This window comes from Aotus nancymaae, unplaced genomic scaffold (assembly GCF_030222135.1).
Source record: "Aotus nancymaae isolate 86718 unplaced genomic scaffold, 86718_ANA_hifiasm-v0.15.2.pri h1tg000067l, whole genome shotgun sequence".
Classification (NCBI taxonomy): domain Eukaryota; kingdom Metazoa; phylum Chordata; class Mammalia; order Primates; family Aotidae; genus Aotus; species Aotus nancymaae.
Window position 1 is genome coordinate 38,999,441 of NW_026988482.1, and position 12,686 is coordinate 39,012,126.

The 12,686-nt window shown below is 42.7% G+C and overlaps 1 protein-coding gene across 4 annotated transcripts in view; it reads right to left on the reverse strand.

The window, feature by feature from the left end:
* ADAMTS9 (ADAM metallopeptidase with thrombospondin type 1 motif 9) overlaps nt 1-12,686 on the reverse strand; it is a 177,741-nt gene that overhangs the window by 39,871 nt on the left and 125,184 nt on the right. For 2 of the 4 annotated variants that reach the window (XM_021674928.2, XM_021674927.2), the window contains exons 30-31: nt 11,223-11,396; nt 340-510 (exon numbers count right to left, since the gene is read on the reverse strand). In XM_021674928.2, coding sequence (XP_021530603.1) covers nt 340-510; nt 11,223-11,396 — 345 coding nt within the window. Of the gene's footprint in view, nt 1-339; nt 511-9,164; nt 9,347-11,222; nt 11,397-12,686 lie in introns of those variants that run through there. The other 2 variants (XM_021674929.2, XM_064367312.1) reach the window with 2 other exon arrangements.

A 12,686-nucleotide genomic window follows, 5' to 3' on the forward strand; every position in this document is an offset into this window, starting at 1 on the left:
GCACTACAAAATTTTCTTATATTTAACTGCCTTCAGGCACCTAAAATCATACTATGAGTTTGCAGCCCCTGTCGTAATTCCTTCTTTATGCCAATAGGACATCAAGGTGAATCACAGAATGTAGACCTGAAGGGACCTAGAGACCATCTTACACATCTCTCCCACTTTGCATGCAAGGAATTTGAGTTTGGGTAGGCTGAGGACTTGTCAGAGAACATACAGTTCACAGTGGCAGATCTGGGGGGTAGGCTCAAGTCTCCTACATTCCTGCACTCTTCCCTCTGCCGCTCTCAGGCCGTGGCTGAGCTGAAGACGGTTACAGGGTCCCCAGGATGGTACCTCTGACCATTCTCCTGTGATCCAGACATACTCGCAGGGTTGCAAACTGCAGCTTTCTCGGTCTGCAGGCCGCTTGCTCACGTCACAGCGCACACCGTGCACCTCACTTTTGCTGTCATCCACGCACACTACCTTGCGGTACCTGGATCCTTCGCCGCAGGTCTTGGTGCACTGTTAAAGTCAAGCAAAAGGGAAGAATAAACAATGGTTCCTCATATCCTATGACTGTAATTATGTGTTTACCTGTGTACATCGCCTTTAAGATCATGAGAGCCCTGAAGGCAGGGATTGCCAGAGAACTCATTTTACCCCAGTTACCTAACAACGCTGTTCCTGTCATTCACCACCTGGCTCTCTCAAGGAAGGAAGGAAAGTACAAATGAGTCAGTCTCAGTTTAGAAAGGACCTTAAATCCTATTTACTTCAAGCACCTACTCACAAGTGACTTGCTTTAACACGGGCAAATGGTTACCGAACTGGTGTCTAAATGCCTCCAGGGTCAGGGACATCAGTACCTGCACAGGCAGCCATCTCATCTCATAACACAGAACTAAGCAAATCTCTTTGTATGTTCCAGGCCCTTCTCTTAGTTTTCTATTCAGGGAAGCATAAAGAAAAGTTTCAGCTCTCACAAGAAATCTCCAGCTCCTTGAACAGGGCTTTCCTGCAGCCCCAGGAGCCTTTTCTTCTCCAGGGGAACTGCTCTCATCCCACATCATCCTGCAAACATTCACCAAGTTCCTACTAGGTGTCAGGCCCTGTGACCGGTCCTGAGTGAACAAGAGTGGACACAGATGGCACAGTCCCTGTTCTCAGAGAGGATCTTACACGTTAGTAGCAAAGGCAGACGATAAAGAAGATAGCTAGGTAGCGAGATTGAACAATTACTGTAATCCCATTTTCCAGATGAAGAAACTGGGACTTGGAGAGCCTAAGTAACTTGTCCCAGGTCACCTATCTCTTTGTGAGGGAAATGGGACAGATATGTTTATTCTCATAAGCCAAAGGATGATTACAGAGTAAGTGGTATGTTTCATTGTGGGATAATCTCTATACTGTCCAAGGATTCTTATTTGTTTTGCTTTAACCGATAGCAAACCCCATCCCTGAAGTTTAACCTTAGTGCTCTGTGTTGCTAAAGGTCACTCAAAGCGTATTTTATCTAAAGCCTCTGTGTCACTCAACATTTCAAGACTCTAGACTACATTGGACAGCCCCAGTGAGCTAACTGAAAACTGTGCCAAGGACTGCTATGGTTTCTTTTAGGCCAGGGATTGAATACCCTGTTGGCATCGAGCTTATCTAGCAACTGTGATTTTTTGTTGTGTTGCTAGCATGCTGTCTTTTATTTTCTTCTTTCTTTTTTCTTTGAGACAAAGTCTCCCTCTGTTACTCAGGCTGGAATACAGTGGTATGATCACAGTTTGCTATAGCCTCAACTTCCCTGGCTCAACCCATCCTCTCACATTTTAGTCCCAAGTAGCTAGGACTACAGGCATAAGCCTCCATGCCCGGCTTATTTTTTTAAAATTTTTTGTAGAGATGAGTCTCACTATGTCGCCCAGGTTGGTCTTGAACTCCTGGGTTCAAGGGATCCATCTTCCTTGGCCTCCCAAAGTGCTGGGATTACAGGCATGAGCCTTCATGCCCAGCTAGCACACTGTCTTTTAAAATGTCTAATTTTAGTTCCTTTATGGAGAACCATAGACACCACCTCTCTTTTCTGTCTAACGGACAGCCTTTCCTTTTATCACCTGCCTTGCCTCAAAGGTATTCGTGTTTGGGATTCAGCTTCACTCAGAAATGTCTTCTATAATATGCCCCATATCTTTTTTTTTTTTGGTGATAAAATACACATAATATAAAATTCACCATTTTAACGATAATAAGTGTACAATTCAGTGGCATTTGGTACATTGCAATGTTGTGCAATCATCACCCCATCTGATTCTAGAATATTTCATCACTGCAAAAGGAAGCCCTGTACCTGTTAAGCAGTCACTCCCCATTTATTCCTTCCCACAGCCCCTCGCAGCCATCAATCTGCTTTTTGTCTCTGTAGATTTGCCTATTCTGGGTATTTCATATTTATGGAATCATCCAATATGTGGCCTTTATTACCTGACTTCTCTCCCTTAATGTTTTCAAGGTTCTTCCACATTGCAGCATGTATCAATAGTTCATTCCTTTTTAAGGCCGAATAATATTCCATTGTATGCATAACCCATTGTTTATCCATTCCTCAGTTGATGGACATATGGGTTGTTTCTATTTTGGCTATTGTGAATAGTCCCACTATGAACATTTGTGTACAAATTTAAACACCTATTTTCCATTCTTTTGGGTATATATACCTAGGAGTGGAATCGCTGGGTCACATAGTATGCCCTGTGTCTTTCGTGAGCTATCCTGTTCCTTTCGGAAGCAGAAGGGATATGCTGGCATGTCTTGGTAGCCCCCGTCACTTGCAAACTTAAATTAAAATTGCTGCTGCTTGGGAGCAAACCTTAATATCTGGAATATGAAGTCACTCCTCATTTTTCTGGAGCATAAGCGTAACTTGAAACCACTGTGAGGTGAGCACGGAGGAGCAGAATCACTTCAAATTAGTGTAGGAGGCTGGCTGAGCTTAGCTACCTAGCTCAACCCTTGCTCAGTGGTTTTGGGGTTTTCTATTCCTCTAGAGTATGCTGGGAACTACTGCAAAGTAATAACATTTTTTTTTTCATCATTGAAAAACTGAGTTAGAGAGCCACTGAATGTTAAAAAAAGAAAGAAAAAGTTAATCTTCGAAGTGTCGATATACGCAAATACTTAACTATCCATAGAAAAAGCAATTCCTTAGAAAATTAGGACTTAGGTGACTCAGAGAAGATCCTAATTATTGCACAGCTAAACCTGGACTAAACCTTTCAGTATCCCAGTATCCTCTCTTGTTTTCACTAATCCACAAGGCTTTAATCTGCATCAATAAGTAACAGTTCAGAGCAGAAATACAATGATTCCTAAATACTTTATGCTTGTTAAGCGTTTCTCTCTGGGTCTTGAAGAATGGTTAACTACCATAAAACTATTTTGCCAGCAGTGGAAAAGGAGCTGGGAAAATTTACTTTGAATATAACTTTTACAAAATTAAAAATTAAACTAAGTAAATAAGTGACTTGCCCAGTGCTTCCTAATTAGTCAACAGCAGCTCTGAAAATCACATGGCAAGGTTTTTTTCCTGGAATCTTAAATCCTAACTAGGGTATGGGGGCTGGGCAATCATAAAACAAATCCAGCCCAGGCTATCAGGTTTTATCAGCTTTTTGTAATTTGGCTTCCTCCACAACCCTCCATGATTTATGTCTCTCTTCCCCTGTCCTGGAATGTGATCTAGAACTTTCTAAAAAACAGTTGGAAAGATCAATCTGCCTCATTTTAATTTCTAAAAGGTTTTCTCTAATTTCAGTATGGCTTTTAGAAAATTCTCTAGCAAAAGTAATACCACCAGCCTCCTTGCATTTCATCACATACTATGATTCAGAAAGAAAATAATCACAGTGCTGGACTAATTTGGGCAGCTTGCCTATTGCTGTGCAAGCTCCATGTACCTTTAAATGTGCTGAAATTAACAGGGGGAAAAGAACTTTTCCAAATTGGAGGGTGAGGAAGACCTAAAGTAAACCCTGAAGGTGGTATTTTATTCAGCCAGGTAGGTTGGCCCCAGAGTGATGGTCTAAAAAGGATCATTTAATGCAATAGGTAGAAATTGTCCTTACTTAAAGATTACAATCAAGTTGCTTTATACTTTCAAATATATCTTTTGGTGCAATTCCCTAAGCATGGGGGAAAGAAAATCACCTGATGTTCGCAGGCTCTATCTTTTAAGGTTGTTGATTGTCTCCATGGATGAAAGACCTTGTCTGCTCTAGTGCTAGGTTACCACTGTTGCACAGTGTATGGACGGCAACTCACAGAACCACAGGGTTCCAGGGTTTTTATGTCATGAGAAGCAGCAATGACAAATCAGTTTATCTACCGTTGCTTTAAACGGCAACAACAAAAAAAGCAGTCCTTACTTCAAAGCTCATTTTAAAGCCAGGTATATAGAATTTAGACATTTTTGCTCCCAAATAGTATATATTTGCTGGGGGTGGGGGTGGGGAGAAGGAGGTAGAAATAATGCTATGGAGACACTTTGTAACTTTGAAATCATTCATTCATTCATTCTGTCAGTATTTTACAATGAACCAAGGTCTATGCTGGGCACTGGGAGTCAGCCCCCATGGCTTCCTATTGTGCTTCTCTCCCTGTTAGGGCACCCAGGGTGGCAGCGATTCTCAGCTTGGGGTCTCCTGTGTTAGCTCAGCTGGCCAACTGGTGAGCCCTGGGGTTTAACACCTAAGGCTACCTTATGCAGTTTTGGAAGCAGATGTGGTTTTTGTAACAGAGTGTATAATTGAGTAAGAAGCCACCAGGGAGAGAAGAGGAAAAACAATGGAGCAATTCCCTCGATGCTGCAAAGGGGGGCCCAGGTAGCAGCAGATGAGCAGGAGGAATAATGGAGGACATCAGTGCACCGGGCAGGGAAGGGAAGAGGACATTCTCAGGAGGGGCTCAGCATGCATGGTGGCTGGAGGTGCGAAACGTCATGGGTGAAGAAGCGGGGGAGGAGAATGGCCACAGCAGTTTGGGGTTTTCACAGCAGATGACTTGCGCTTTGAGATTTTTAGACCATCCCTAATGTCTAATGCCTGGAACTTGGCAAGGGATTGATAAAGTTGGTTAAATAAATTAATAAAAAGAGCAATAAAGAGTTTGTATCTGGCTCTGTACACACATCAAAACCTGCTCATTTCCTACTGTTAACTTCAGAAGACTCTTTTTTTTTTTTTTTTTTTTGAGACGGAGTTTCGCTCTTGTTACCCAGGCTGGAGTGCAATGGCGCGATCTCGGCTCACCACAACCTCCGCCTCCTGGGTTCAGGCAATTCTCCTGCCTCAGCCTCCTGAGTAGCTGGGATTACAGGCACGCGCCACCGTGCCCGGCTAATTTTTTTTTTTTGTATTTTAGTAGAGACGGGGTTTCACCATGCTGACCAGGATGGTCTTGATCTCTCGACCTCGTGATCCACCCGCCTCGGCCTCCCAAAGTGCTGGGATTACAGGCTTGAGCCACCGCGCCCGGCCAACTTCAGAAGACTCTTTTAAATCAACTGACTAAGGACCTGCTGCTCATTTCTAACTTTTCTGTGTTAAGGAGATGAACTTGGGAATCATTCTACGGCTGATCTTAGTAAAAGTCCTCAGAATCCAAATATGTGTCAGAGTGGCCCAGGTCCCCATATTGGACCAAATAGCAATGAGGTGAGCAGTTCTGCAACGTTCAGACATATCTGAACACAGTTTGCCCGTGGCATTGTGACAAGAAACTAAAACAGCTGTTCTTACAGAAAAAACAGAATTTGCTTGACTGTGCTTTTTTTATTTTTATTTTTTTTGAGACAGGGTCTTGCTCTGTCACCCAGACTGGAGTGCAGTGGCCCAATCACGGCTCACTGCAGCCTTGACCTCCTGAGCTTAAGCAATCCTCCCACCTCAGCCTCCCAAGTAGCTGTGGCCACAGGTGCATGCCACCATACCCGGCTAATTTTTTCTATTTTTTGTAGAGATGCAGTCTCACTATGTTGCCCAGGCTGGTCTCAAACTCTGGGGCTCAATGATCCTCACACTTTGGCCTCCCAAAGTTCTGGGATTACAGGCATGAGCCACTGGGTCTAGCCTGCTGACTGTTCTAAAAGTCATTTTAGAATGTCTTTATTCTATAGAGTGAAAGATGAAAGTCCATCAATTAGCAGGCACTGCTCTACGTCTCCATCTTTCTATCTTTCCTTCCTTCCTTCCTTTCTCTCTCCCTCCCTCCCTTCCCTCCCTCCTTCCCTCTTTGCTTCCATTATTCCCTCATTCCTTTCTCCCTCCCTTCCTTTCTTCTTTTCTTCCGCCCATCCATTCTTTGTCCCTCCATTCATTCACAGATTCATTCATTCAACAGGTGTCTTTGATGCTGTATGTACCACGTTAAATGATAGAGAAGATTCTGGTGAACAAGCTTCTTGACCTTAAATAACTGATAACATAGATGAGGAAAACAGGCAATGAGAATTCTGGATGCTAACTACCAGAGTACAGTGATTTGAGGGTACTGTAAGAGCTGAGTGGAGGAGCATCTGACTCAGATTTAGTGGGGCGGTGTGCTTGGCAGAGGTTTCTGAGAGGAAGTGACATCTTGGTTGAGGCCTGAAGAATGAGAAAGGGTGACTGAGGCGAGGGTGGGAGCAAGGTGGCCTTATGATGAAGAGGTACTACAAGGGAAGAGAGTATTCCAGGTAAAGGGGAAAAGGAACACGTGCAGGATCTGTGAGATCAGTTCCTCAATGCTGCAGATTCAGAGCCCCATACAATCACAACTCAAATTTGATCAAAAGGACCTCTGCTGCTCTAAGTGCATTTCTATGTCAGATTGTAATATTATGAACAAGTAAATCATTTGTGATAATAATTTTCAAAAGAATTAAAAATGCTTTTTAAAATTTTTTTCTCCCAAACAGCCTCATTATAATTCTAGAGTGGGTAAAGCTGACCACTGCGAGGAAAAATTACTCACCTGAAGCTGATGGTCATATTAGAAGCCCAACGTCATAAGGCGCAGGCGGAGCTGAACTGCTGTCATCACCAGAAGCCTCCACTGGAAGGCCACTGTACTCAAGAGATGTCTATTTTGGGAAGGCCTAAAATGTGCTAGGCACTGTGTCGAATCCCTCTTGCCATCTCACCAAATCCTCACTGTGACCCTTGAGCAAACTCTGCCATATAATTCCCATTTTGCAGATGAGCTAAGTGAAGTCTAGAAATTCAAAGTCAACTTTTCAGAGCCACATGCTGAATAGAATTTTGCTTACATGTTGTTTCTAGTGTAAACAAAATGAGACATGGAAGTGTGGACAGAGCATTTTTCTCTTGTCCAGTTATTTTGCCCTATACCTGAAAGTCTAGGCTCTACTCTCATGGCATCGGGAAGGTACCCTGATGCCCCTCTCCCTTGCACAATCAATGGGCCTCACAATGAATAGGGGAAGTCCACTGAGAGGCCCCAACATCATCACTACTCTCCCAGTGACATAGCTTAAGGTCTGATAGCCAACTGGACTGAGAATCTCATTTTTAGAAAGAGCTGGTATTATAACCCAGGAAAGGGAATGCACTTTGATAGCAACTCTCCAGTAAGAGACTTGGCAAGTCATTGAGAGGAAAATAAAATAATTTGCTTTAGGGTCAAGCTTCCGGCCTTTAAATTCTAGCCATATTATTTACTAAACACATGATCATTGATAAATTAAGCTACCTAAGCCCCAAGTTGCCCCTATTAAATGATGATAAAAATATAGATACTACATCAGAGAGTTATGGAAAGGGCTAAGTGAGGCACTTCATGTAAAAACATTTAACATAGTGCCTGGTTTGTAGCTTAGTAAACAACAAACTTTTATTATTTTTGTTATCATCAGTATTAGGGCCATTGTACTATACAACTCTAGGGGATGCTCCTCACACTATAGCCTATAAAAATGGCACCCCTCAAGGTTGTGCAGTGTACAACCTGTGTGGCTGTACAGAACATCCCTGATGACCATGCCACGGTGAGGGTACAGAAACTGTGCTTCTCAAGGCAGATGCCTGGATTATTTCTCAAAAAGAGGACAGTGCCATATGCCACAGGCCTAGCATGAAATACACCTTGCCAACACACTGGGAGATTTTAATAGTCCACAGAGGGGAAGCAAAAGAGAAAGTGCACGTTCAAGAAGCAAACGAGTTCTGAGGTGATGGCCAACCACTGCTAAGAAAGAAGGGTGTTTCCTGTAATGGGGGGCTCCCGCACATCCCATTCAGTGGGCTGAGAGGCTGCCCGGTGGCACACCTCTGACCTCAGGTCAAGGCGTCACTGATGTGGGAGAAAAGTGGAAATGTGTACCTGCATCAGTGGATAGCAGGTAAAACGGTGGCCGAATGAATGGATGTGGGAGGAGGTGGGAGCAAGAAAGGAGGTGAGGGCTGTGACTTAGGGGAGCCTGAAGGGCGCTGTATTAACAAGTGACCACCCAACTTACTGCTGAACAAAGGCACGTTTGATCACAAAAGTAGGAATAATTCATAATTACCTGAGGCAAACAGGAGGCATGGTCACCCTTTTCCTGATTTGATCAATTAAGGTAATTCCCCACTTACTGTCATCCTTCACTCTCAGCCTTGCTGCTGCTGCGGAGACATTCTGAGCAGGCTGTCAGTAGGCCTTGCATACTTGGAAAACATAAAGACTTTTGGTGGGGCTTCTCCCAGCCTCCAGCTGCCCTGGGCCTCACTCTGCCAATGACAGGCCTCCTATAGAATACCATAGGAATATCACAGGAGTATCTCATATTCCATCCACTCTCACCACCCCGGTATTCCTTCCTTAGACTCTCCACTTTGGGTGAAGGCAGATGAGAAAGCATGTTCCCAGGAGGGTGACTATTAGACTCTGCTTTTCCCATACTCACAGAGTCTTTTCTCTTTGTGAGAATGGTAAACCTCTAGTAAACTTCTTAAATAGAGGCTCAGGCCAGGCTATCTCCTGAAGCCTTCTATTCTTATACAGAGTTTAACTGCAATATTTGAGTGAGGTGTAAAAAAGTTCCATCTGCACAGCACATGCAAAGAAGTAAATTTTAGGCATTTTTGCAAGATCAGAGAAGAAGCATTTCCCTAGTGCATATGTGGCAAGGTTTTTCCATTCTTTGGGGTGCAGAAGGAATTGTAAACAGAGCGTACATTTTCGCGATTGGCTCTAGCATTTTCAAAAGCTGGCTAAAGTGCGAGCAGTCAGCTTATATTCATTTCTGAACACTCTCTCACTTTCGGCTCCTCAGAGCAGGGTTGAGTTTAGCATGACACAAAGAGGGAGAGGGAGAGAGCAAGTCACGGTGAGTCTGAAACAGGATCACAAAGAGAATCAAGAGGTCACATTGAGGGGGACAGAGAGAGATGAGGGAGTCTCCTCTTCCTTCTATATCTGACATGGCCAATCCTCAAACCATAATTGACCATAGGTAACACTATTATCTCCAGTTTTCTCAGAACAACTCTGCAAAGTTACTTTATCCCCATTCTACAGATGGATAATCTAGGGCTCACAGAAACCAAGAATCCTTGTTCTAAGTCCCTTGGCTAATGTGTGGCAGTGCTGGGATATGAACAAGTCTGTAGAATTTTGTAGTCTCTAGGGTTCCAAATAACTTGCGTGGCTCAAGTGCTGTTAAGCTGAAATATAACTGCTTTAGGCATTCCTCCCTGCCACTGTCTGGTGGGAATAAAAAAGTAAAGAAGGTAAAACAGCAAAAAGACTGAGTAGATGGAGAGGGTGAGTTTCCTAAGAAAAGAAATTACTGCAAACAATGAAAGTAATCCATGAGGAGGCGAGGGAAGGGGAAGACCAGGCTGGGTGGCTGAATCCCAATAGGGTAAAGAATGCAGTTCTATAACGAGAACACACGGACACAGGGAGGGGAACATCACACACGGGGGCCTGTCGGGGCATGGGCGTGCTGAGAAGGGATAGTAGGGAGATGGGAGGATAGGGGAGGGACAGCATTAGCAGAAATACCTAACGTAGATGATGGGGAGATGGACGCAGTAAACCGTAGCACGTGTATACCTGTGTAACAAACCTGCACATTCTGCACATATACCCGAGAACTTAAAGTATAAAAAAAAGAATGCAGTTCTAGTATTTCATACTGGTTTAAGAGAACAAACTTAGCATCAACTCTTGCTTCCTCTACTAGCTAGGTGCTAGGTATGTGACACTTGGACAAGTGATATAGACTCTCTGAACCTCAGTTTTTTCACCTGCAAAATGGGATGATGATAATAATAATACTCACCTTGTCTGGTGGTTAAAAAGATGAAATGAAGTGAACCAAAAGTACCCAGCACAGTGCCAGGGGTAGTCTAACTTCTTCCCAAATCATACCCTTTCCTTATGTTCTGGAAAGCTCTTCCTGGTGGGGAATTTCCTGTCTTATTTTTCATTATCTCTGCACCTCAAACAGCCCGCATTGTGTTTTTCATGCCAGCATCAATGGATATGGTTTTCTTTCTAATTCTTTCCCTCGTTTTCTACAATTTAATCTTCTGTCCTGGAAACAGAGGTTACCTCCTACAAAACCTCCCTGGCCAAACTTTTCTCCATGGACATAGTGTTTTCTTCAAGCAAACATTAACTTGAAGCCAGGAAAACAGCAAGTCTTGTCCATTTCTGCATCGACCATCAACAGAGCAGTTTCTTCAGATGCCATTCTTTTTTTTTTTTTTTTAATGTTAGAAATCTTTCACTAATTAATCAAGGTTGCACATGAATGCCCATCTTCAACCTGACAGCCAAAGTCATAGAAAGAGGAAAAATACAGAGTAGGTTCTATCTGATGTCTGCCCTGTGGCTATTTAAACAAATACAGAATGACCAACTCTGAAGACACATATTTAAAATATTCCTTCTATCTCCCCCTCCTTCTGTTAAAGTTATCTGCATGCATTTGGCCCATGGCGTTTTTTTTTTTTTTTTTTTTGGAGGCAGCGAGACTCGGAACACTCAGGAATACAGACAGACTTGGGAATTGCTTAAAAACGAAAAGTTCTCCCACCTTTGCTGGAGCGAACGCTCAAGTCTGACAGTGAACCTTTTGGGAAAGAGCCAGCATTGTAACCGTGCTCGATGACTTCTCTGCTTTATAGAGACCGGATGTGATCATAGCAAGGGGCGCGCACGTAAAATGCCTGACAAGTACCCTTTGTGGCTCTACTTACTTCTTGCCATTCCTCTGCCCTCCAAGTATAGAGAGGACACCGTGGGCCTTGGCAGTCGCGTTCTGACTCCGGTCTGGTGTACGGGTTGCACTCGGTCTCTCTGGCTATTTTGTGTGTTCCAATCTGACAGCCCACATGCCTCTGCTGTACGCCTCGGCCACAGGACACAGAGCACTAAGAAGACAGAGGACGTAAGTGGGAGCTTCGGCTCATTTATTTTTGGGGGGCGGGGGGTGTCGAGGGTCACAGAGGAGGGGAATGCACTCCTAATCCAATGACTTTCATAGCTATCACATCGCTTTCTAATTTGCAATGAAAGGGATCCCAGATCATGTCTTAAACCTGGAAACTCACTGCTTATCTTATCCATGCTAGAGAGTGAGGAAACTGCTCAAGTTTGGAGGAATCCCTCAAGTTAATGAAATTCTTGAAGGACTGAAGAGGTTGATAGAAATCATTATGAAACATTTAGCACAACCTAGAAATAGTGCTGCCGTGAAAAATGAAAAGTTGCAATGATTTCTATAGCCTGGAGGACTTGAGATTCATGCAAACTGGAGACACAGTGTTGTACAGGAAGAATTTCTTGGCAGATTAAAAATATAACCCAAGGAGAGCAAACCACTGAATATTTTAGGACCTTATAAGTAGAATTATTTTCTCCAGTCTCTTCCTTTTCTTGTTCCTATTCTTGGAGATAAGTCATATTTTTTTTAACCATGGAATTCACTAAAGAATTTGTATCTATTTACAACCTAAGATGAATATATGAAGAATAAAAAGTTGACAGGAAAAACCATTTCCTCGAGTTTAATGTTTTCAGCCCTTGAAAAATATTGTTAATCATGTTGAACATTTTGTTGACCAAGTTGCAAAACACCATATTAAATCTGCAATTAACTTTCCTCTAAATTAATTTTTAATGGTTTCCTCATTGCTAGGTTTCATAATCTCAATTATGGCCAGCCCAAGAATTATTTTCTTAATTAAGGTTTTGACAGTCAGAAACTAAAGGCAACATTTGGAAAGAATGGCATATTATTACACTTAGCTATTAAAAATTGTTTTCAAATTTTTGTGATAGTCATCCTCCATTTATTGGTCTGATATTGAGAAAACAAGCTTAACATACATTAAAGTCACATTCCTAAGAGGAATTCTTCTTAAAAGAATAGAATCATGCTCTTTCAAACTTGAAAAAAAATATTTTCCAATTAACCTGTAGCAGCATTCAATTTTCTCTGAGGCTAATAATGGAAATTTACTATCAAGAATCATACCCAAATGGATTCTGCTGAACGTTAATTTTCCTCCATTTCAGATTTTAAGAAAACAGGTAATGATATTTAGAAGGTAGCTTGGGAAATCATATTGTTTCAGATAAATCTATGCCAGAGAGGAGGACCATATGTTCGCATCTGTTCAAGCTAGTTGAACAGAAGAAAACTTTTTGGATCAACATAG